This window comes from Mytilus trossulus, chromosome 11 (genome assembly GCF_036588685.1).
Source record: "Mytilus trossulus isolate FHL-02 chromosome 11, PNRI_Mtr1.1.1.hap1, whole genome shotgun sequence".
Taxonomy (NCBI): Eukaryota; Metazoa; Mollusca; class Bivalvia; order Mytilida; family Mytilidae; genus Mytilus; species Mytilus trossulus.
In genome coordinates, this window is record NC_086383.1 from 25,447,101 (window position 1) to 25,469,521 (window position 22,421).

Sequence of the window (22,421 nt, forward strand, 5' to 3'; positions counted from 1 at the left end):
CGAAGACAAAATTAACTTTATATAAAAAACTTCCGAAAAACCAAAATAAATCAATGAATAGAACTGAGAAGTACGAACAAACACCGACAATCAGTGATAATATAAGTGATACGGAAGTGTATGTAGACTGTATTCAACATGTGAAACCCGATATGTCACTGTCAGCAAAGGATAATATGAAACGCTCATGAAATGTAAGCATACTCTGTTAAACATGCGAAACCTGTCACGACACTGAAAACCATGGATGATATGAGAGGCTCCTGAAGAGTAAGCAGACTCTGTTTAACATGTGACACTCGTCAATAAACTGGCAATCATGGATGATATAAGACGCTCCTGAAATGTAATAAGACTCTGTTTAACATATGACACCCGTTGTGATACTGGCAGCAAGGGATTATATTAGACGCTCCTGAAATGCAAGCAGGCTCAGTTTTATATGCGACAACCGTCAAGAAACTGGCAATTAGGAATGAGAAAAGACGCTCCTGAAATTTAACAAGACTCTGTTCATCATGTGACACCCGTCCTCATACTGAAAACTTAAAGGGATGATTTAAGATGCTCATAAAAAGTAAACAGACTATGTTTAACATGTGACATCCGTCATTACATTAACAGCCAGGGTTAATATTAGACGATAATGAAGAGTAAGCCTATCATGTTCGACATGTGCCACCCGTCATAACACTGAAAACCAGTGATGATATAACATGCTCCTGAAGAGTAGGCAAACTCTGTTCAACATGTGACACCCGTCATGACACTGAAAACCATGAATGATATTAGACGCTCCTGAAGAGTAAGCAGAGTCTGTTTAACATGTGACACCCGTCATGACACTGAAAACTAGGGCTTATATTAGACACGAATGAAGAGTAAGCAAAAACTGGGTAATTTGCGACACCCATCATGATACTGACAATCAGGGATGATATTAGACGCCCCTGAAGAGTAATCCGGTCCTGGTTAACGTGTGACACCTGTCATGTGATTAAAGTATTGTAGTACCATGCATCAAAGTTCTTTTTAATTAGGGACTTTCCATTTTGAATTTTCTCGGCGCTGGGTAATTTTTCTTTTTTACTTTTGACTCAGTTGACCCATCATCGTTGTAATATTTAAGTTAAATCTGATCATTATAATTATACATAAAAATGATAAAGTGAAGTACCAATTAAAATCTGTTTTTATTTGTGTAAGTCTAAACATTATCATGTTCTCTATTACAGACCTGTCCAGTATAATTTGGGCCATAGTCATACTCATACCAATAGGCGGATATTTCTGATGCAGATGGAAATAAAACAATTAATTAAAATTATCTATATTATTGTCTAATTTGTTCAGCCATTATAACGATAAATTCCTGTCATTTCTTGACTCGCCACGTTTCACCGGGGTCAACGTGATGATCGTAACTGCAATTACGATCATCCTAATATGGCGGACACAAATAAAAGGAAATTTTATCAGGCTGATTTCTCCACTTTAGACGATCGCAGAGTTATCTAGTTCAATATTAAAATGTTTTATATTGATTTCAAATGTTTTATATAAATAAGGTTTTGAACAGTTCATATTAATGACCAGTTTGTTAAAATTGGATATTTTTTTTCCATTTTTTTCCCTTACACTTTATAGAGACAATAGTACCTTTCGAGGATCTGGTATTTTTTTGAAATTCAGACTTTATAGTTTCTTTCATTAACAGATTTACGATTTTAAAAGGAAAGGTTGAAAAAATAAAGCATTAAGAAGCGTAATCATATATGTTCAAAGACATAAAAAATCAATGAAACCGTCTATAAAGGGAACTTCTATTTGATTTTAATTTGGAGGAAGGGATAGGATGAAAAATTTTGTCCTGCATTTTTTATGTTGCACTCTCTATCCTGCTTTTTTATTTTCATTCTATTCGGTCCTGCTTTTTTCATCCTGATTATATTTACATAAATTGTCATACTGCCTTTTTGTTTGCTCAAATCTAATGTCCTGCCTTCTTCTAAATTTCATCCCCTCATATAAAAATCAAATGGTAGATCCCTGTTTGACTTACAACAACTTCTTCGACTAACTTCAATAAAACGTGTCATATACCGTATAAATGTAAGAATTTGAAGCTTGAAAAATCTAATATGAACGTGTATACCATCTACACGTATTTCAACTTTTCCTTCTTTTCATAAATAGCCAACCCATGCAAATATAGGCAACAGAAGTCCAGTGGCGTATCCAGAGATTTTCATAAAGTGATGGGGGACTGGCTGCCTAATAGTAGACTTGCTACAGTCAGGTTTCATTAATTCTCTATACAATCAACCAAATTTCCCCCACAAAAAGGTGACGCGACCACCTTGACCCTCCCTCCCAGTCCGCCTCTGTAGTCTACCAATGTTTAATAGTCATAGTTTGATCTGGGAACAGTATCACTATATTATGTTCCTGGTTTGATTAAGAAAAAACAAGACCAGGCAACAATTTAAACCGATAGAAAGTCATCAAAATAGTGTAACTTCATGCCTTCCTTAACTTTATTCCGTGAAAGTTTTGGCCTGTATTCTTAAACTGTATCAAGAGAATGACATTTATATCAACTATATTTACATATAAGTATGATCCCTCTTATGTCATTTCTTTTTAGAATAATGGTTTTAATTTATTTTTGGTTTAATATTAAAATCATAATATTTGTTTTATTGTGACTGCTGAATATGGTGTTCATTTAGTGAAGAGAAAAACATTCGTAAATTTTGAGCTACGATCATCTTTCTATAAAAACAAGTCCAAGTTACGATCATCCATAGATGAAGTTACGATGTTCATCGTGATTTTTTTTATCTCGATTATCGTTCTTCTGTTTGTTTTTCTATAATTTATGAAAAACACATACAATGGCAATGCTTATAAAGATTTTTCTTGATATAAAAAAGATCTGAAAATAAGCTGTTAAAGTGGAGAAATCAGCCTTTTAAAATATCTCTATATTTGTGTCCGCCATATTGGGATGATCTAAATTGCAGTTACGATCAGTTACGTTGACGCCAGTGACGTTTGTGTTCGATGATGACTATAACAGGATTCAAATAACATAGAGAATAAATGTTATATCTTGTGGCTGAGAAAACGCCAAAGTAAAAACTCACCGAACAAAATGATTGAAAAAGACACTACAAACAATCTGTACATATTTTGTTTCCGAGTAGATTCTACAACACGATTAAAGCCAACTATGAAAATGTTTATAATCTTTTACAAGGTGAGGTCATGCGCTCTGAAAATATTTTTTTTTCTTTTGGACTGAAAAATATCAGTTATATACACAAACCGGTAAAACTGGCATATTTTGACAGACTTACAATGACATTTCTTTGGCACAACTTTTCAGAATTTTGGGTCATAAATGCTGTTCAACTTTGTACTTATTTGGCTTTATAACTATTTTGATCTGAGTGTCATTGATGAGTCTTATGTAGACGAATTACGCGTATGGCGTATTAAATTATAATTCTGGTACATTTGATAACTATTTACACTATTGGGTCGATGCCACTACTGGTGGATGTTTCATCTCCGGGGGTATCACCATCCAAGTAGTCAGCACTTCGAAAACTTAGGATTTACTTATCCAGGGAAAACATTAACGTAGCCGTATTTGGCACAATAGATAGGTGGAGGCTTTATACCTGTAAAAGTAAGACCAAACATCTTTTTTTGCGACCGTATGTCATTATTTTAAACATCCAGTTTAATTGAGGACTGGAGCTGTCATGTCAGTAAGTGCTAGTAGTCCTTTGTTAATGTATGTATCATTGTCATTTAGTTTACATTCTTCTGTTATCATTTTAACAGACTTTTGCATTTGGGTCAAGCTTTAGCACGCCTCCAGGTGCGTGATTTTCTAGCTTTGTTCAAGACCCATTGGTGGACTTCTGCTGTTGTCTGCTGTTGAGTTCGGGTTGTTTTTGCTTTGACCCATTCCCCATTTCAATTCTCAATTTGATTAAAATTGAGCCGTCAATTCAACAGTGGTATACCGTTGTTTAAATGTCATAAATCGATTGAGAGAAAACAAATCCGGGTTACAAATTAAAACCGAGGGACACTTATCAAGTATATAAATCGAATGAGATAAAACTAAAACATTGTTCCAAACTTAATGTTAGTACAGTAATTTAAGCCTTTTCGTGACCCTGTAATTGGTGCAAAGAAGAGTCGACAAAAAATTAATTAGATTTTAAATGATATTCTTTATTCGAATCATGTTTCCACAGTGGTAATTTACAATAAACATTTATAATTAGATATGACAATATAATCAACAAACATGAGATATTATACAACATTCAATGTGACAGATATATTATAATAGACATATGCAAATAATATTAATAAAAATACAACATTATAAGTACTCTTAAATGCTTTGCCAGCAGTGTATAACGGGTTTACATCAGCACAATTATCATAAGGTTAAGATAAATAACAGGGACGACACTTATGTATGTACTATGTTGATATCTTCAAAAGTATTCTTTCTCGTGTCAAAACCAGATGATCAAGTAAATCATCTTAACAGAAACAAAGGGGAAAAATGAACTTACGTAAACCAGTAAACGGGTGTCCCATCTGTAAAATCTTTTTCTATGTTCAGTGAACTGAGAAAATAGAGTAAAAACTATAATAAAAAGAGAACGTTTTTTATTTGTAGTCTTAGGTTAAATTCCTGCTGTGTTTATTTTATTGTTTTCAGTGTTTGCATGATCAGTGTATTTGGTTGGATCAATTTTTATTATCATTTACATAAATTTAAAAGATGTTACACAAACAAATAAACGAACATCACATACAATAAAAAAATGTACAATCTGTTAGATCATGGTTTATGTCCATCTTCTGGCAGTTTTCTTGTATTCCTGATTACCAGTTTAGTTATCTGTCCGATGTTATCTACATCTATCCAGTTCATTTCTAATATTCTTTATTTCAGAAATCACCTTTATTCGTTCAATGGTCTGCAATATAAACATGTGTGTTAAAGAATTACATAAACATATTATCTGAGTTGTATAAGATATAATATTAAATGCCAGATTGAAGTATCGTAAGTAAACCTTGAAATCTAGAACAGTTCTTTACAATAAAATTTCATCAACGGACCAAGGTAAAAGTGACTTGAATTTGCCATTATCATCCCGATTATTTTTGTCATCGAGACGGCACTCTTTAGATTTTTGCATAAAACAACTTTTACATTGTTATCAAATGAACGACTATTTTAAGAAATGACTTTGATATGTTTCCGTCTATGAAAAGATAACATAAGAAATTTTGTGCATGCTGTATTACGCTGAACACTGAACTATAATTATCTTTATCCTACATTATAACTTGCAATATAAAAACGGGTGTGTTTTTCATTGTTATGCTAAAATATACGGTTTTTATGTCAAGTGTACTTTTTTTGTTAGTGTTGTCTTATTCTCATTACAATGAATAAAAAGATTATTATCTAATATAGTGTAGATCCAACTTAATTAAATGAGTTAAATTATCTAAAAAAGCAAATATTGAAAATCATCAATTTGCTTTAATCGCTAGTTTCATCGATGTGGGGAAAAATATATACCGAAATTCAATTTCAGGATTGAAAAAACAAGACATCTTGAACGTAACGTACAGTGTTTGAAGTGCACTTCGAATTTTATTCTCGTGGCAGAAATAAACCAATTAAAAGTATTACACTTTGAGTTAAAACAGGCATTTGAATTGAACATTATACATGTTTAAAGGACTTCTAAGCCTTTTTTTTTAAAGTAGAACTGACATCAAAGACTTTACGATAACACTATATATGGGACAAAATTATCGTCACTTATAATATTTAAAATTACCTTTCCATCCATGACGACAACTAAAGTATCCAAAGGAACTGGTTGCCAAAGTGTCAAATAACGATTATGTAAGTATGCTTTTCCAGCTGCAAGTTGTGAGACCAGACGAATACTCGCCCGAATGGTAAGTTTCCTCGTTGCAAACAGTTCTCGAAGAGTTGTGTGCTTCATCTGAAGCATCTTGTAATTGTTGATAAATACTGAGGACATGAACATTTCATCAGATGCAGCTGAAAAAGTATACTACGTTTAATCTATCCGTAACTTTACATACATATGCATAAATAAAAAAGATGTTACACAAACAAATATACGAACAACACATAATATCAAAAAATGTACACTCTGTTAGATCATGGTTTATGTCCATCTTCTGGCAGTTTTCTTGTATTCCTGATTACCACTTTAGTTATCTGTCCGATGTTATCTACATCCTGGGTAGTATCCAGTTCATTTCTAATATTCTTTATTTTAGAAATCACCTTTATTCGTTCGATGGTCTACAATATAAACATGTTTGTTAAAGAATTACATAATCATATTATCTGAGTTGTATAAGATATAATATTAAAAAATGCCAGATTGAAGTATAGTAAGCAAACCTTGAAATCTAGAACAGTTCTGTACAATATAATGCGATCAACGGACCAAGGTAAAAGTGACTTGGTTTTGCCATTATCATCCCGATCATTTTTGTCATCGAGACGGCACTCTTTACATTTATGCATAAAACAACTTTTTAAATTGTTATCAAATGAACGACTATTTTTAAGAAATGACTTTGATATGTGTCCGTCTATGAAAAGATTACCTAAGAAATGTTGTACATATTGTATAACGGTGAACACTGAAATATAATTATCTTTGTCTGACAGTGTAACTTGCAACATAAAAACGGGTGTGTTTTTCATTGATATGCTAAAATATACGTTTTTTATGTAAAGTGTACGTTTTTCGTAAGGGTTCTCTAATTCTCATTACACCGAATAAAAAGATTATTATTTAATATAGTGTATATCCAACTTAATTTAATTAGTGAACTCATCTTAAAAACAAATATTGCATATCATCAATTTGCTTTAATCGCTAGTTTCGTCGATGTGGACAAAAAGTAAACCGAAATTTCTATGTCAGGATATAAAAAACAAGACATATTGAACGTAACGTACAGTGTTTGAAGTGCATTTCGAATTTTATTCTCGTGGCAGAAATAAACCAATTCAAAATATTACACTTTGAGTAAAAAAAGGCATTTGAATTGAACAGTATTCATGTTTAAAGAACTTCTATTACTTTTTTTGAGTAGAGCTGACACTAAAGACTTTACGATAATACTATATATTGGACAAAAGTATCCCCACTTATAATATTTAAAATTACCTTTCCATCCATGACGACAACTAAAGTATCCAAAGAAACTGGTTGGCAAAATGTCAAATAACGATGATGTAAGTATGCTATTCCAGCTGCAAGTTGTGAGACCAGACGAATACTCTCTTGAATGGAAAGTTTCCTCGTAGCAAACAGTTCTCGAAGAGTTGTGTGCTTCATCTCAAACATCTTGTAATTGTTGATAAATACTGAGGACATGAACATTTCATCAGATGCAGCTGAAATAGTATACTACGTTTAATTGATACGTAATTCTACATAAATATACATAAATAAAAAATATGTAACACAGACAAATATACGAACATCACATAAAATAAAAAAAGGTACAATCTGTTAGATCATGGTTTATGTCCATCTTCTGGCAGTTTTCTTGTATTCCTGATTACCAGTTTAGTTATCTGTCCGATGTTATCTACATCCTGGGCAGTATCCAGTTCATTTCTAATATTCTTTATTTTAGAAATCACCTTTATTTGTTCGATGGTCTACAATATAAACATGTTTATTAAAGAATTACATAATCATATTATCTGAGTTGTATAAGATATAATATTAAAAAATGCCAGATTGAAGTATAGTAAGCAAACCTTAAAATCTAGAACAGTTCTGTACAATATAATGTCATCAACGGACCAAGGTAAAAGTGACTTGGTTTTGACATTAGCATCCCGATCATTTTTATCATCGAGACGGCACTCTTTAGATTTTTGCATAAAACAACTTTTTGAATTGTTATCAAATGAACGATTATTTTAGGAAATGACTTTAATATGTTTCCGTCTATGAAAAGATACCATAAAAAATGTTGTGGATGTTGTATAACGCTGAACACTGAAATATAATTATCTTTGTGCTACATTATAACTTGCAATATACAAACGGGTGTGTTTTTCATTGTTATGCTAAAATATACGGTTTTTATTAAAGTGTACGTTTTTTGTTAGTGTTATCTTATTCTCATTACTCAACGAATAAAAAGATTATTATTAAATATAGTGTATATCCAACGTAATCTAATGAGTTAAATTATCTTACAAACAAATATTGCATATCATCAATTTGTTTTAATCGGTAGTTGCGTCGTTGTGGGGAAAACATATACCGAAAATTCTATTTCAGGATTTAAAAAAGAAGACATCTTGAACGTTAAGTACAGTGTTTGAAGTGCATTTCGAATTTTATTCTCGTGGCAGAAATTTACCAATTAAAAATATTACTCTTTGAGGGAAAACATTTGTAAGGGTTCCGCGGAACCCAGTGTCTCGCCTACTTTTGCTGTAAATTGCAGGCTCAACAACAATGAGGAAAAAAATCAATAAAAATATTCCTCTTGATATTATCTTATGATTGTAAGAACCTTCTGTCCAAGTTTGGTAAATATCTAGGATAGTTAATGAATCTAATAAATGTTTTGAAAACTTTAACTGCAGCTTGTATATTATGTTAACTGGAAGAAAATCTAAGTCCATTTAAAATAAAATACAGAAAAAATGGAGTTATCTTTTTACAAAACTTACTTCTGGATACTATCTTATAAACATAAATAAGCTTCTGTCCAAGTTTGGTACAAACTTAGGATAGTTTAAGAAAGTTATTAAAATTTAAAAAACTTTAACCACAGAGTGAATGTAATTTTTCCCCACAAAAAAACTAAGTCCATTTAAAAGTAAAATACGGAAAAAATGAATTATTTTTTTTACAAAATTTACTTCTGGATACTATCTTATGATCATAAACAAGCTTCTGTCAATGTTTGGTACAAACCCAGGATAGTTTAAGAAAGTTATTAAAATTTAAAAAAAAATAACCACAGAGTGAATGTAATGTTTCCCCGCAGAAAAACTAAGTCCATTTATAAGTAAAATATGGAAAAAATGGAATTTTATTTTTACAAAATTTACTTCTGGATACTATCTTGTGGTCATAAACAAGCTTCTGTCCAAGTTTGGTATAAATCCAGTATAGTTCAAGAAAGTTATTAAAATTTCAAAAACTTTAACCACAGAGTGAATATTTGTGGACGCCGCCAACGACGACACCGACGACGACGGAAAGTAGGATCGCTTAGTCTCGCTTTTTCGACTAAAGTCGAAGGCTCGACAAAAAAAGCATTTGAATTGAACAGTATACATGTTCAAAGAACTTCTATTCCTTTTTTTATGTAGAACTGACACCAAAGACTGTACGATAAAACTATATATGGTACAAAAATATCCCCACTGATAATATTTAAAATTACCTCTCCATCCATGACGACAACTAAAGTATCCAAAGAAACTGGTTTGCAAAGTGTCAAATAACGATGATGTAAGTATGCTATTCCAGCGGTAAGTTGTGATACAAGACGAATACTCTCCCGAACGGTTAGTTTCCTCGTAGCAAACAGTTGTCGAAGAGTTATCTGCTCCATCTGAAGCATCTTGTAATTATTGTTGAATATTGAGGACATGAACATTTCATCGGATGCAGCTGAAATAGTATACTACGTTTAATTGATACGTTTTGATTTAAAGTACACAATCAAAAAGCATACACGAAAATATGTTCTGTGAAAGAAAGTAAAAAGATTCAAATGAGACATCAAAGGTGGAATATTAACTGACAACGCCATTGCTTCAGGCAGGTAACACAAAGTTATAAATCGATTGAAAAATGACAAATCCTGGTTACAAACAAAAACCGAGGGAACCACATTCAACTAAGATAGGAAAACAAAGAAACAGCAGGAACACTGAGGTAAAACCAAAACAAACGCCAACAAACAACAACATACAAGGAAACGACCAACGGCCATATTCTTGACATGTTACAGGATTTTTTGGTCGTTTTGGGTTCATGGCTAGTCAAACATTCCGCGTATATGTCAATTTAAAGTACGTCACAAAAACAAAAAAATGACAAAAAGACAGGGAGACAAACACAAGACACAGAAAAGAAAAGACTGAGCAACACAAATCCCGCCAAAACTACAAGTCATCTCGTGTGCTCCAGACAGGTAGTCAGATCTTGCTCCACCTATGGTACCTGCTATGTTGCTTAGGTAAAACTGGTGTTGAGTCTTATTCATAATTAGGGAAACAAAGGCGGAATGTTTGAACATTTCTGTCGTCAGCCTTTTTTCTCTTTTCAAACTTTATTTGTAAATTTAGGAGCATACTTTAAAATATTCAATGTCAAAAAGGCCTTGCCAAGTGGCTTTTACATCAACTCCAAGTGCATTATCAGTTCATTTTTGTTGATGATGATAATTATCTTGATATTTAATGATTTTTAACTATCTAATGTTTAACTGCTAACATGAAATATTATCGATAAGGATAAATGTCATAGAAATAAAAAGATTGTTTTGCAACTTTCCGATACAGAAAGAGCTTTCAATTCAAAATTTTCTAAAAGTTCGTGATTAATTTGGCTGTCAATTGTTTTGATTCTTAAAAAAGACGAAATGAGACTTTGACATGAGTTTCAGTTCTTACCTTTACGTCGGTCTTTAACTTTGGAAAACTGAAATATTTTGACAGACATCTTTGCCATAATGTTTGGTTTCTACAAAACAAATACAAAGATAATTTCATAAAGCAGGAAAATTAAAAATACCGACATTGGTTACGAAGCTAAATAGCCTTTCATCTTAATTTCCTGTTTATGGCAATATAATGAAAAAGAACATCATTTGGTTAGTACCTTTAACAGCTTTTTTTTTTACCAGAATGATTATCGAATAGTTTCTTTTTGTGTTCCGTTTGTATGGTTGTTTTATTTAAGCAACAAAAGTATGGTTAAATATAACAATCTTATATTTCTGTCTGCAGTCATACAATAACAAAAACCACAAAAAAAGTGTAGCTTCTAATATTAAAGTACCGAATAACAGTATTCAGTATTCAGAATTTGGAAATCATTACATTTTATTAAATGTTATAACATACATACTGTAATAATTGATATATGTTTTAATTGTGATATGAGAATTGTATTCCTGTCTTTATGTTACCTACTTCACCTTTTATGAAAAGTTTATATGTATTGTGTTGTCCATAATCTGTAGAGAGGGTTGCTTTTTGTCATATCTTGTCAAAGCTACCCCTGTAAGTCTCTGGTTCAAATTGTCCCCTCATCACCTTCCCATACGCTGCTTTTCATTCCTTCTAGTCCATTAACTCCCTCAAAATATGTCCATTACACGATAATATAAATACTACCCAACCCACCCCCAATTGACCTTGTTAAAAAAAAAGAAAGAAGCAAACAACAGTTTAACGTCAAATAATCAGTTTTTCTTCACTATAGGTGCAAATCAAGGTGGACATTTTCACTGAAAAAGCAATATATGTGTGTCAGATAAAGATATCTTCACAGTACTGACCTTAAATAAAGCATCACTTTTTCGGACTCGTATCTAAAACTATCCGTCTAAGTTTTGTTGAAGATTTCATACTCCCCAAGTAGATTTTAAAAGTCAACACATTGGTGTTAATTTAGCGTACGCGTCATCCATGGGCGTCAAGTTGGTTACCTATTCCCTATTCCCTATTCGTTACATATTCCCTATTCCCTATTCGTTACCTATTCGTTACCTATTCCCTATTCCCTATTCGTTGCGTATTCGTTACCTATTCCCTATTCCCTATTCGTTACCTACTCGTTACCTATTCCCTATTTCCTATTCGTTACCTATTCCCTATTCCCTATTCGTTACCTATTCGTTACTTATTTGATTTTTAATATCCTTCCCCCTTTTTAATTATGGCATGGCAAAGTTTAATATGGCTGCCATGGAAACGGCACAATTGTGAAAAAAATCTGTTTTTGGTTTTTGGTGAACTGTTTGGATATGCTTCAACTCAGAATCATCATATTTTAAAACAATGTAGGTGCCCACTATATACAGGTGTTGGATGATTTTGGCGATCATTGGAACTACTATGTTGCCATGGAAACTACACCAAAATTTTCAAAATTCTCAAAATGCTCAAAACTTCATGAAACTTCACAGTAATGATGAGCGACATTGGTAGATGTGGCATTTGGAGTTGGAATTTCCAAAATAGGTCTTGTTACCATGGAAACAATGCGAAAAAGTCAAAAATTTCAAAAATAAGAATTTTGAGTAAACTGGATGAAACTTTACAGGAATGGTAACTAGCATAGGCAGAGTTGGATTTTGAAGTTAGAATTTTCAAAATGGCCGCCGTAACCATGGAAACAGCAAAAATATCAAACATTTCAAAATGCCTCGGTCACACCTTACCAGATAAGACAAACGGACGCCTAACGGATGAAAATAAAAGTTGTCCATTGACAAAATTGTTATCCGTTAGGAGTCCGTGGAAGTACTGACCAACAAAAACGGACGCCTAACGAATGCATAACGGACAGGCAACGGATATGCAACGGAGATGTACCGGACAGAACGGATGTCGAACGTACATCCAATTGACAAGTACCGCATAAAACGGACACCTAACGACAGAGTACCGGATAAAACGGATAAACAAGATATACGATAAAATTAAAGACGACAATGATAATGCATGTAAATCGCATTAAAATTGAAAATGTTGTTTTGTGTAACTGGTTTTGGTTTGTTCTTCAAAATGCCGCTAAAGGGCAGTGTCTGACCTGAATAACAGCTGCTTGATTGTGTAGATGTGCCCTTACTCTAAGATCGATTATGAATAATAAGAATTCACGAACCTTTAGAAATCTATTTGGTATTTCTGAAGAGAAATTTTCAATTGGCATTTATCCGTTTCAGATCCGTTCATCACCCGTTTTATCCGTTATACGTCCGGTAGAAGCCCGTTTCACATTCGTTCAACATCAGTTTTATCCGTTGGACGTTCGTTAGAAATCCGTAGGTGAATTTATCTGCAAGAACTCCAACGAATGTATAACGGACACGTAACGGATACAAAACGGACGCCTAACGGACGTCCAACGGACATTTCATCCGTTAGACGTCCGTTCAAAGTTTTGAACATGCTCAAAATTTTCCACCGGACAGAACGGACGTCGACGATTAAAACGTACGCCCAACGGACATGAAACGGATATGAACGGACGCCTAACAGATAAGAACGGACGTCTAACGGATTGAAGAAAAGGTATCTGTTAGGCGTCCGTTCGAGCTATCCGGTAAGGTGTGACCGAGGCTTCAAGGTTTGACCATAGCGTATATATAAACAACTAAGTTTAGTTTAAAGTCAACTACACGCCATATTTAGTCTATTTAAGATGGACGGATATATACGTTTGAATATCATAGTGCATCTATTTTTTAAGGGGGGAATTTTATACTATAAAAATAAATAATTTATAACAAAACTTGGCCAACTATTTCTATATGTCACCTTTGTTTTATCAAGTTAAATACAGTCAAGTTCAAAATTCAAGATACGTGATGTGGAAAATGAAAACTATCATCGCATTTCTTACGGTATGCAAATCAACTGTTACAAGAAAACACTTCCCTCCTACATACACGATATTAACTGCAGTATCAAAACTTAAAGTACTAGAACAAATAATATTGGTTATAATTAAAAAGATATTAACTAGTTGTTATCAATGATGAGTTCCAAAAATATAGAAATCTTTACATACAAGTCTGAGCAATCAGACCAATCATTAACTTGTAATTTCTATAGTATTTGTTCTATATTTTTTTGTTTTTTCTGGGTGGAAGGAGGGGGGGGGGGGGGGTGTAGAAATGCTAATTGAGTCGTACATTGACCTAAAGTTGTTAATTCTGTGTCATTTTTGGTCTCTAGTGAGGATTTGTCTCAATTACAATCATACCACAACTTTTTTTATTCTTCAAATAAAGTTACTATTATTATTATTATAATTAATATAAGGGCTAATTTTCAACAGCGACCGATTGAATTATACAAGATCAGGATAAAGATAAGGAATACACAGGTTGTTTACTTGACATGTTAGATTATACTATTAGAACCTTGAGAATATGCTGGCTTAAGATAAAAGCACATAATGAGTTTAATAGGTCTGTAATTGATAGTCTATGATGATTGGTCATTGATTTCCCTTGTATAATGAGAATCAATTAAAACACAACAAATGGAACATCACTTTATCTAAAGATTGAAATCATTTATCTCCCATGAAATATATCAGTATCTATGTAATTAACAAGATTTAAAAGATATTTATAAAAAGTCTGTGTTCAGGGAAAAATATATTATACCGTGGTAGTACATGTAATATTTAAACATCAATGATTATACCAAACACACTAGATGGTCTCATGGTTTATGTGCTTGTCTGAGTACAAAATGTCGAAGTTCGAATCTTTGCCAGCTAGACCAAACAAAAAACTTTCAAATTGGTGTCCAGCTAAACATGACTAACAATGACAAAGCCGAGTTTATTCATCATTCATGCACATATTCACATCATAAATATGCATATATTTCATTTGCTTCTGTACGTTAAGCAGAATTCATTCGCACACTAGTTAAACTAATCTGATCGATCAAAATGAATTAAGAAACATTTGCAATACCCAAGCTTATTATTTTTTTGTTGCTTTTGTTAAAGTAGTTAATGAAGTTGATGTTTTAAAACTTTCAAACTTGTTGTGTTGCGTTTTTGTATGTTCTCAGTATTGTGCAAGTTGACTGCTAGCACCACACTAAAAATCGCGGTAAATTGATATCGACATTCTCAGTAGGATATTTACACGTTCTTATCGCGTCAGTGGAAACTGGAATGCAAATAAATAAAGGCTTTAATATATCTCTGAACTATTTTTCACAAACAAACATTTTTCATAGAAAAACGTTTCACGGAACTAGTAAACTCTTCAGAAACATGCTTTTATATAAGGAAAATGAAAACGGAGATTGTAGTTAGCATCAGATGCCTGTAATATAGTGTTGAGAGATAGCAAGCTCAAAACTAGCAAAATGCCAGAATCCGCGTCACCTGTTTCTCGCCTTGATTTTTACCCCTTAAAAAATCCCTTCCAATTAAACTCATCATAGATACCAGGACTAAATTTAGTATATACGCCAGACGCGCGTTTCGTCAACTAAGGACTCATCAGTGACGCTCGAATCCAAAAAAGTTTTAAATGCCAAATGAAGTACGAAGTTGAAGAGCTTATGCCATGAACAAATAAATAGGACTTCTTTAAATAAAGGGTAGATATAAAGGCAAGTAATACATATATCACAATGAAAACAGATAGTAATTATTACAATAATAAATAAGTTTCTAACACTAATGAATGTTTCCGAATTATGAATTTCGAATTCTAAACTTCTGAATGCAAAATTCCGAATGAAGAATTCTGAATTCAAGGTGAGCCTTTCCGGCTTTCGTACAAAACAGAGGTTTGAAAAACTTCAATTTACTGAATAAACAAATATCAAACATCGTAAAATGTCATGCTACTGATAATTTAGAATATTCCCTGGGAAATTAAAAAAAAACCGGACAAAAATTCTTAAAAATACATAAAACAGAAACACATTGATACAGCAGTCCCTAGGTTGTAGTGTCTATGTTTTAAGACGGAATTGATGACATAAACTTATTTAAAACACCTAAAATACAAGTTTAACTTCGAGAACATTTTCAGTTATCGATGTTTTAATGTTGAAAACGTTTAAGGAAAGGGGTTTAAAGCTGCGTTTAGCGGCATCACAAATACAGCCACCCAGGAATACACTGTTTTGTAACTGCTTAGCATATTTACCTGTTTTAATGTTGAAAACGTTTAAGGAAAGGGGTTTAAAGCTGCGTTTAGCGGCATCACAAATACAGCCACCCAGGAATACACTGTTTTGTAACTGCTTAGCATATTTACCTGTTTTAATGTTGAAAACGTTTAAGGAAATGGGTTAAAGCTGCGTTTAGCGGCATCACAAATTCAGCCACCCAGGAATACACTGTTTTGTAACTGCTTAGCATATTTACCTGTTTTAATGTTGAAAACGTGTAAAGAAATGGGTTTTTAGCTGCGTTTAGTGGCATCACAAATACCGCCACCCAGGAATACACTGTTTAGTTACTGCTTAGCATAATTACCTGTTTGAATGTTGAAATCGTGAAAATAAATAGGTTTAAAGCTGCGTTTAGTGGCATCACAAATACAGCCAACCAGGAATACATTGTTTAGTTACTGGTTAGCATAATTACCTCTTTTAATGTTGAAAACGTGTAAAGAAATGGGTTTAAAGCTGCATTCAGTGGCATCACAAATACCGCTACCCAGGAATACACTGCTGACGGAAATACTTGACCAGTCATTGCTAGTATACCTATCACAGAATAGAAAAGAATAATAGATATATCACTGTAGAGCGTGATTGACAGATACCATATTTGTTAACACTTGTATGAAAAGTAAAATAACAAAAAAAAAAAAAACGAACTCCGGTAATTTACAATTGAAATTTATCTATCAAATGACACAATCGGAATTAAAAAAAAATCATGATAAGTTCAATCAACATGGAATGTATAAATATCAGGCATTTGATTTATAGTCCAGTCTAACTAAGATTTAACCTCAAATAAATTGCAACAGAAAATTGTTCAGTTCTAATCTATAGCATTATGCCCATTAAATACACAGAAAAAAGTCTCATAAAATCTAACTTGAGAAAAACTCAAAATCAGCATTTTTAAAATTAACATTGGAAGGGGAGATAACTCTTGCAAAAATAAGTCTATTGTGGTCAGTTTTTGGTTGTTTTTCTTCAAATTCATGTAAAGTATGATAATCTGATGGGGTTATAAGTTTGTATTTGACTAAATTATATTATCTTATGTTCATTAATTGTACAAAACCGAAGTGTTATGGGTTAGCTTTGTAACCATTTTGAAAAAATAATGTGAAAAATTGGTATTGTCTATATCTGTATATAATATTTTTTCAGCAACTTAATTATCTAAAGAAACTTTAAAACCACAAAAAAAAAGAATACATACTGACTTATTTTTATTAAATATGAGATTCTTTACCTTGACATGTTGATAAATTCAGTAAATGGTCAACTAATGAATTACAAAATCTAGGTTAAAGCTTGATGAAAGATATGAAAACACCTTTAGAGTTGCTTGTTATGATCTAAAGACTGCTAAAAATCAAAAATCAATACATTCTGATGAATAGAAGCGGAAAAGTTATAATTTTGTATCAATTTTTATTGATATTTCAGCCTTTTTTGCAAGAGTTATCTCCTTTTCAATGCAAATTTCAAAATTTAAAATGGTGATATTTTTAGTCTTCTTTAAGTTAGATTTTATTGGACTTTTTTTCTGTGTATATTTTGGGTATAATGCTAAAGATTAAAACTTTAAAATCTTCTGTTGCAATTACTTTCGGTTTATGTTCAAATTTATGCTAGATTGACTGGACTTTTAGTATTCCTCAATAATATTTGATGTGACGATTTTTGCAACAGGCAAATAATTATATTAACACATATATACCAATAGATACTAGAATTAAATTTTGTATCAAAAACAACTTGTTTTACTCTACTTAAAGGTGAGATAACTCAGATAAAGTATTTTTTTTATTATAAAAAGCGTTATGAATATACCTATTTTGATATGTTGCAAGAAAACAAGTTCAGTGACCCTATTTTGTCTTTTTCTTATCTGATAGCATGTTAAAAGAGCAATCTTCTCCCATTTTATCTTAAATTTCTAATACCATGTTTTCTTTTTATCATAAAAAATCAGATTTTCCTTGCATAATCTTTACAAAATCGGACAGTTTTGCACAACCTGTAGCGTGAAGAATATTTCGGTGACCCATACTTTTTAATATATTTAAAAAAAAAAGAAGGATAAAAACTTCCTTTTCGACATATTATAAAAAGGCTCCCTAGTCACCCTTATCAAGCCAGTACCCAAATACTGGCTTGAGAGCTGACAAAGTAATCCAAGGTAAAAAAAAAAGCTATTTCTTTACCTATAAATAACACATCCTTATTTTTATGTGAGTAAATGGATAACTTACCCATTACTCCAACAGGAAACCAACAAAGAAAGTCTGTCAAAACAACAAGAAACAATCTTCTAGCCAGTGTTAGGTCTTGTTTTGTCCTCTTCGCCATTATTCTATTGCTACTTTTAGCTACTTGAAAAATAGACAATTGACACCAAGCTATTACAATAAACGCAATACTATTGAAGAACACGAAAATAGCTGTTGAATATTCCCATCCGCTGACTTTCTGTCGGGATAATGGAAGAGCCAAACAAACTGCTGTTTTTGAATAAAACATATTTGAAAAATATGTCGTTTCTAAAATCGGAACCACAGCAATGATGATTACAAATAGCCAGCACACCAAAGTGCAGACCTTCGCGGTTTTGTATGTTATCTGCCATCTGCCAAATGGGAACTTTACCTTGATATAGCAGTCAAAAGTCGTTAACATGATAAAACAAACAGATGCCTCACATGACATTGCTGCAACGATACCTGCAAATTTACATATAGTACTATCTCGCCATTCTCTGTCATGTATAATATAGTGTCCAGAGTAGTACATATCAGCAACAGCAATAATCCCTAGGTACACACCCATTAGCATGTCGGATACACCAAGATTCATAATAAATAACCAATTTGATTTAAAAAGTAGCGTTTGTTTGTTGATGACACGATAAATTATAACTCCAACATTTCCAATTAAGGCATTTATAGCAATAATCCAAAGGCACACACGTAATACATCGTTTCTCATTAAATTGCTACACGAGGAAAATTCGTTCATTTTTGGGAAACAGTTCTCTGCGGAAACAGATTCTGGTTTAATACAACAAAATATATAGGAATCAGTTTGCATTTTGGTCAAATGAGGAAGACGGGAAAAAATATCAGGAGAAAATTTTGTCAAATCGTTGTGTGTCAAATCAATTGTTTGAATGGATACAAGTCCATCAAATACGTTGTCTTCTACTGTTGTTAGTCCATTCCCTGTTATGTTGAACGTTTCAAGGTTGTCCAAACTATTAAATGTCCCATTCAAAAGTGTTTGTATACTAGTTCCAGACAGTTCCAAATCTTTAACGTTAGGTAATGCAAAGAACGCATTTGGTTTGATAAACCTCAGCAACAGATTGCCTTTTAAGTTTAGGGTTACTAGTCTGATTAGACCATGGAACGTGTAACTTTTTAGAACCTCTAATTTGTTATTGCTCAAATCTAAAAGAAGGAGGTTCATCAATTGTTTAAATGAGTATGGCGTAATATTTTCTATGCTGCAGTTAAACAAATTAAGTTCAGCCAAGTACGTATATGCAGGAATGGTAAAACTATTATTTTGAAATACTGAGCTGCTCAAATCTAGTTTTCTTACTTCAACAGACAAATCCCGGAAAATTGTTTTAACTTTTTCTTGATGACATATAAATACAAAACCTTCACATGTGCAGTTAGAAGGACACGTGACATCACAACCAACTTCATCATCCCAAAGTGGACATTGTCTTATGTTGTCACACACCTCATCAAATAACAAGCACGTGGTTGACTGTTGACATCTGTATAATCCAGGACAGGTAAAATTCCCTAAAAGTAATCACATTATAAAAAGTTAATTATATTGGTATTATCTATCCTCTGTAAAATGTATAAAGAAGTAGGTCCGGTAAGGGTCGATTTTGGCCTCAAATTTCCGGTTCATCTAACGAAATATTTTTGACTCTTCTTAAACACTTGAGTGTCTATTTAAATTGATTCAATTCGCTTATGTGAAAAATTTCGACTGATTTATTCATTAAAAACGCTCCGATTTAAGCTCAAATATGAAAAATCTATCCAATTTGCAAAAGATCGTTTTCAGATTGTTTTTGTCAAACATGAAAGTAGCCGCATCCGTGTTCATCCTCAACCTTTATATATGTTATGTATTATCATCAAATACAACTTACATTTCAATATTATGAATGAACACGAATGCAGCCACTTTCATTTAAGACGAAAACCGTCTAAAATTTAACTAAAATGCTAAAATTGTGAAGATTTCCATAATTTAGCATGACTTAATGATAGAAATACACGATTTATGTGCATTGTATTGCCAAAAACAGCCCATATTCTTGTACCAGAAGTATTTTACATTTAAAAAAAATAGCTAAAAGATTACTTTTTCACAATTATGTAAAACTGCTATATTTTGGGGCCAAAAAGAAGTCTCACTGAATCTACTCCTTAAAGCATGTTAAGGGCTTTGCTCATTGTTGACGGCCGTACGGTGACCTATAATTGTTAATGTTTGTGTCATTTTGGTCTTTTGTGGATAGTTGTCTCATTGACAATCATACCACATCTTCCTTTTTTATAAGTTTTAGGTTCATGAATTACATTTCTGTTTAGATTCTACAAGCGATCATTTCTTATCAAAGTTTTGTCATCAAATGTATAGGAGTTTTTCCGAGATATTTTCTATCATCCTACTAATTGATATAATTCCTGTCTTTAATCTTATCATACTAACAACACTGGACTGATCTCAATAATTCATGAAATTGTCTTCGCGAATAACGTCCTTAACCTCTTTTACAGGAAGCGGAGGGGCGATAAATATAGATATTTCATACAAAATCTTAGAAGAGTTTCCTTTGAAAAACCATAATGTCAAAAACTTTATTCATAAATTTTTACCACACAATAATTCATCATCGCCATCGTTGCAATGTTTTTTGCCGTCACAAAGTAAGCTGGATGAAATGCAGTGACCCTCTTTACATTTGAAGAATCCTGGCTGGCAAGTCTTATTTTCTGCAAAAAAGAAATGTTCTTATAACGATGTACATGTATACTAGTCAACAAAAGAAATGATACACGACTTTTTTTTCAAATTAAAGATAAAGTTTTCCGTTTAAACGATTCATATTGCAGGTAATAATACACAATGACCATGGTAATATAAATCCGTTTAAAAAAATTAAATTGGCGAAATTTAACTTTTTTGACAAAATTTACATAAAACTACAATTTTAAAAACAGAAGTTCCAACTAATGATCCCAACCTCTCATTAAAATGTAAAGACTATGTTTGTCATCAATACTTTTTTAAATCATTGAGTTTCTTCGTTTATTTCTAAAGCATAGTTCGGCCCAATAAAAATTGTTAAAATGTATATACCTTATTAGTTGATTTTCCATAGACAGTATGTGTAAAGTGAATTTAAAAAACGGAAAGGGATTTCAAATTTTTATATCTAAAGTACTGATTTGGGAAGAAGAAATTTATTTATTTTTTTGCATTTTTTGAGATTTTAAAAAACACTTTTTTTACCCAAAATAAAAAAACAACAATATTTCAACCCATAAGTTACGACATGAACTTAACTTGATCAGCATTTTGGATAATTTAAACAAACTTGGAAATTCATTTAGTACTCAGAAAATTGTTTGTCGATTTTTTATCCAATTTCCGCAAAAACAATGTGCATCCTATTATCGTTTTCACAGAATTTAGGAACTTTTCGACAGGTTTTGATTTTAATTATTGTATGTGCATACATTGCAAATGATTTTTTTTAAATAGTATATTTCATATAGTTTTATATTTAATATTTTTTCCTGTATCGTTTCTTTTGACTAGAATATTTTAAACGTGCTTTATATCATGTATAAGGATTGTTCAGTCTTCGGATCTGTACAATGCATGTGCACTTGGTACCTTTTCTCAATCGTTTGAGGTATAAAGGCTTATGATACCAAATTCACTGAAGAACTGAATAGAAAACAGTTGGAATAGTTTTTTATTGTACTTTTCACTACATCCTTTAAGGAGATCCTGTGGACACCTGACATAATCGGTGTTGTTTTGTCCTTGTCACCGTTTGTACAAGGGCAACGTTTCATCCAGTAGGTTGTGGATATGTTAATGTGTATTTCTGTACCAAGTAACACACAAACAAAAATTGAAACACACATATTACTCTTTATAATATCACAATAAAAATCGTGCTTTATATCATATATAAGGAGTCTTCAGTTTTCGAATCTAAACAAAGGATACACAAATCCTGCTCCACGCGTAATGTTTTTAATTGTTTTATCTTACCACAGTGCTGAAGATGAGTCATATCCCTACAACCATTCACATCTCTCCTTTCATTTACACG

At 32.3% G+C, this 22,421-nt stretch overlaps 1 protein-coding gene and 1 long non-coding RNA gene across 2 annotated transcripts; both read right to left on the bottom strand.

Annotated features, from left to right (window-relative positions):
• Nucleotides 1–4,277: 4,277 nt before the first annotated feature.
• On the bottom strand, nt 4,278–7,735 carry LOC134689622 (uncharacterized). The gene is made up of 3 exons (XR_010101879.1): nt 7,278–7,735; nt 5,898–6,397; nt 4,278–5,018 (listed from the first exon to the last, which is right to left on the bottom strand). It is a non-coding gene; the product is annotated as an uncharacterized LOC134689622 (long non-coding RNA).
• A 995-nt stretch (nt 7,736–8,730) lies between these two features.
• LOC134689890 (G-protein coupled receptor GRL101-like) lies at nt 8,731–18,693 on the bottom strand. The gene is made up of 5 exons (XM_063549858.1): nt 18,295–18,693; nt 16,461–16,582; nt 10,769–10,838; nt 9,532–9,761; nt 8,731–8,739 (listed from the first exon to the last, which is right to left on the bottom strand). The coding sequence occupies exons 1-5, from the start codon at nt 18,560–18,562 to the stop codon at nt 8,731–8,733; spliced, it is 699 nt and encodes a 232-aa protein (XP_063405928.1). The 5' UTR covers nt 18,563–18,693.
• Between the last annotated feature and the right edge of the window lie 3,728 nt (nt 18,694–22,421).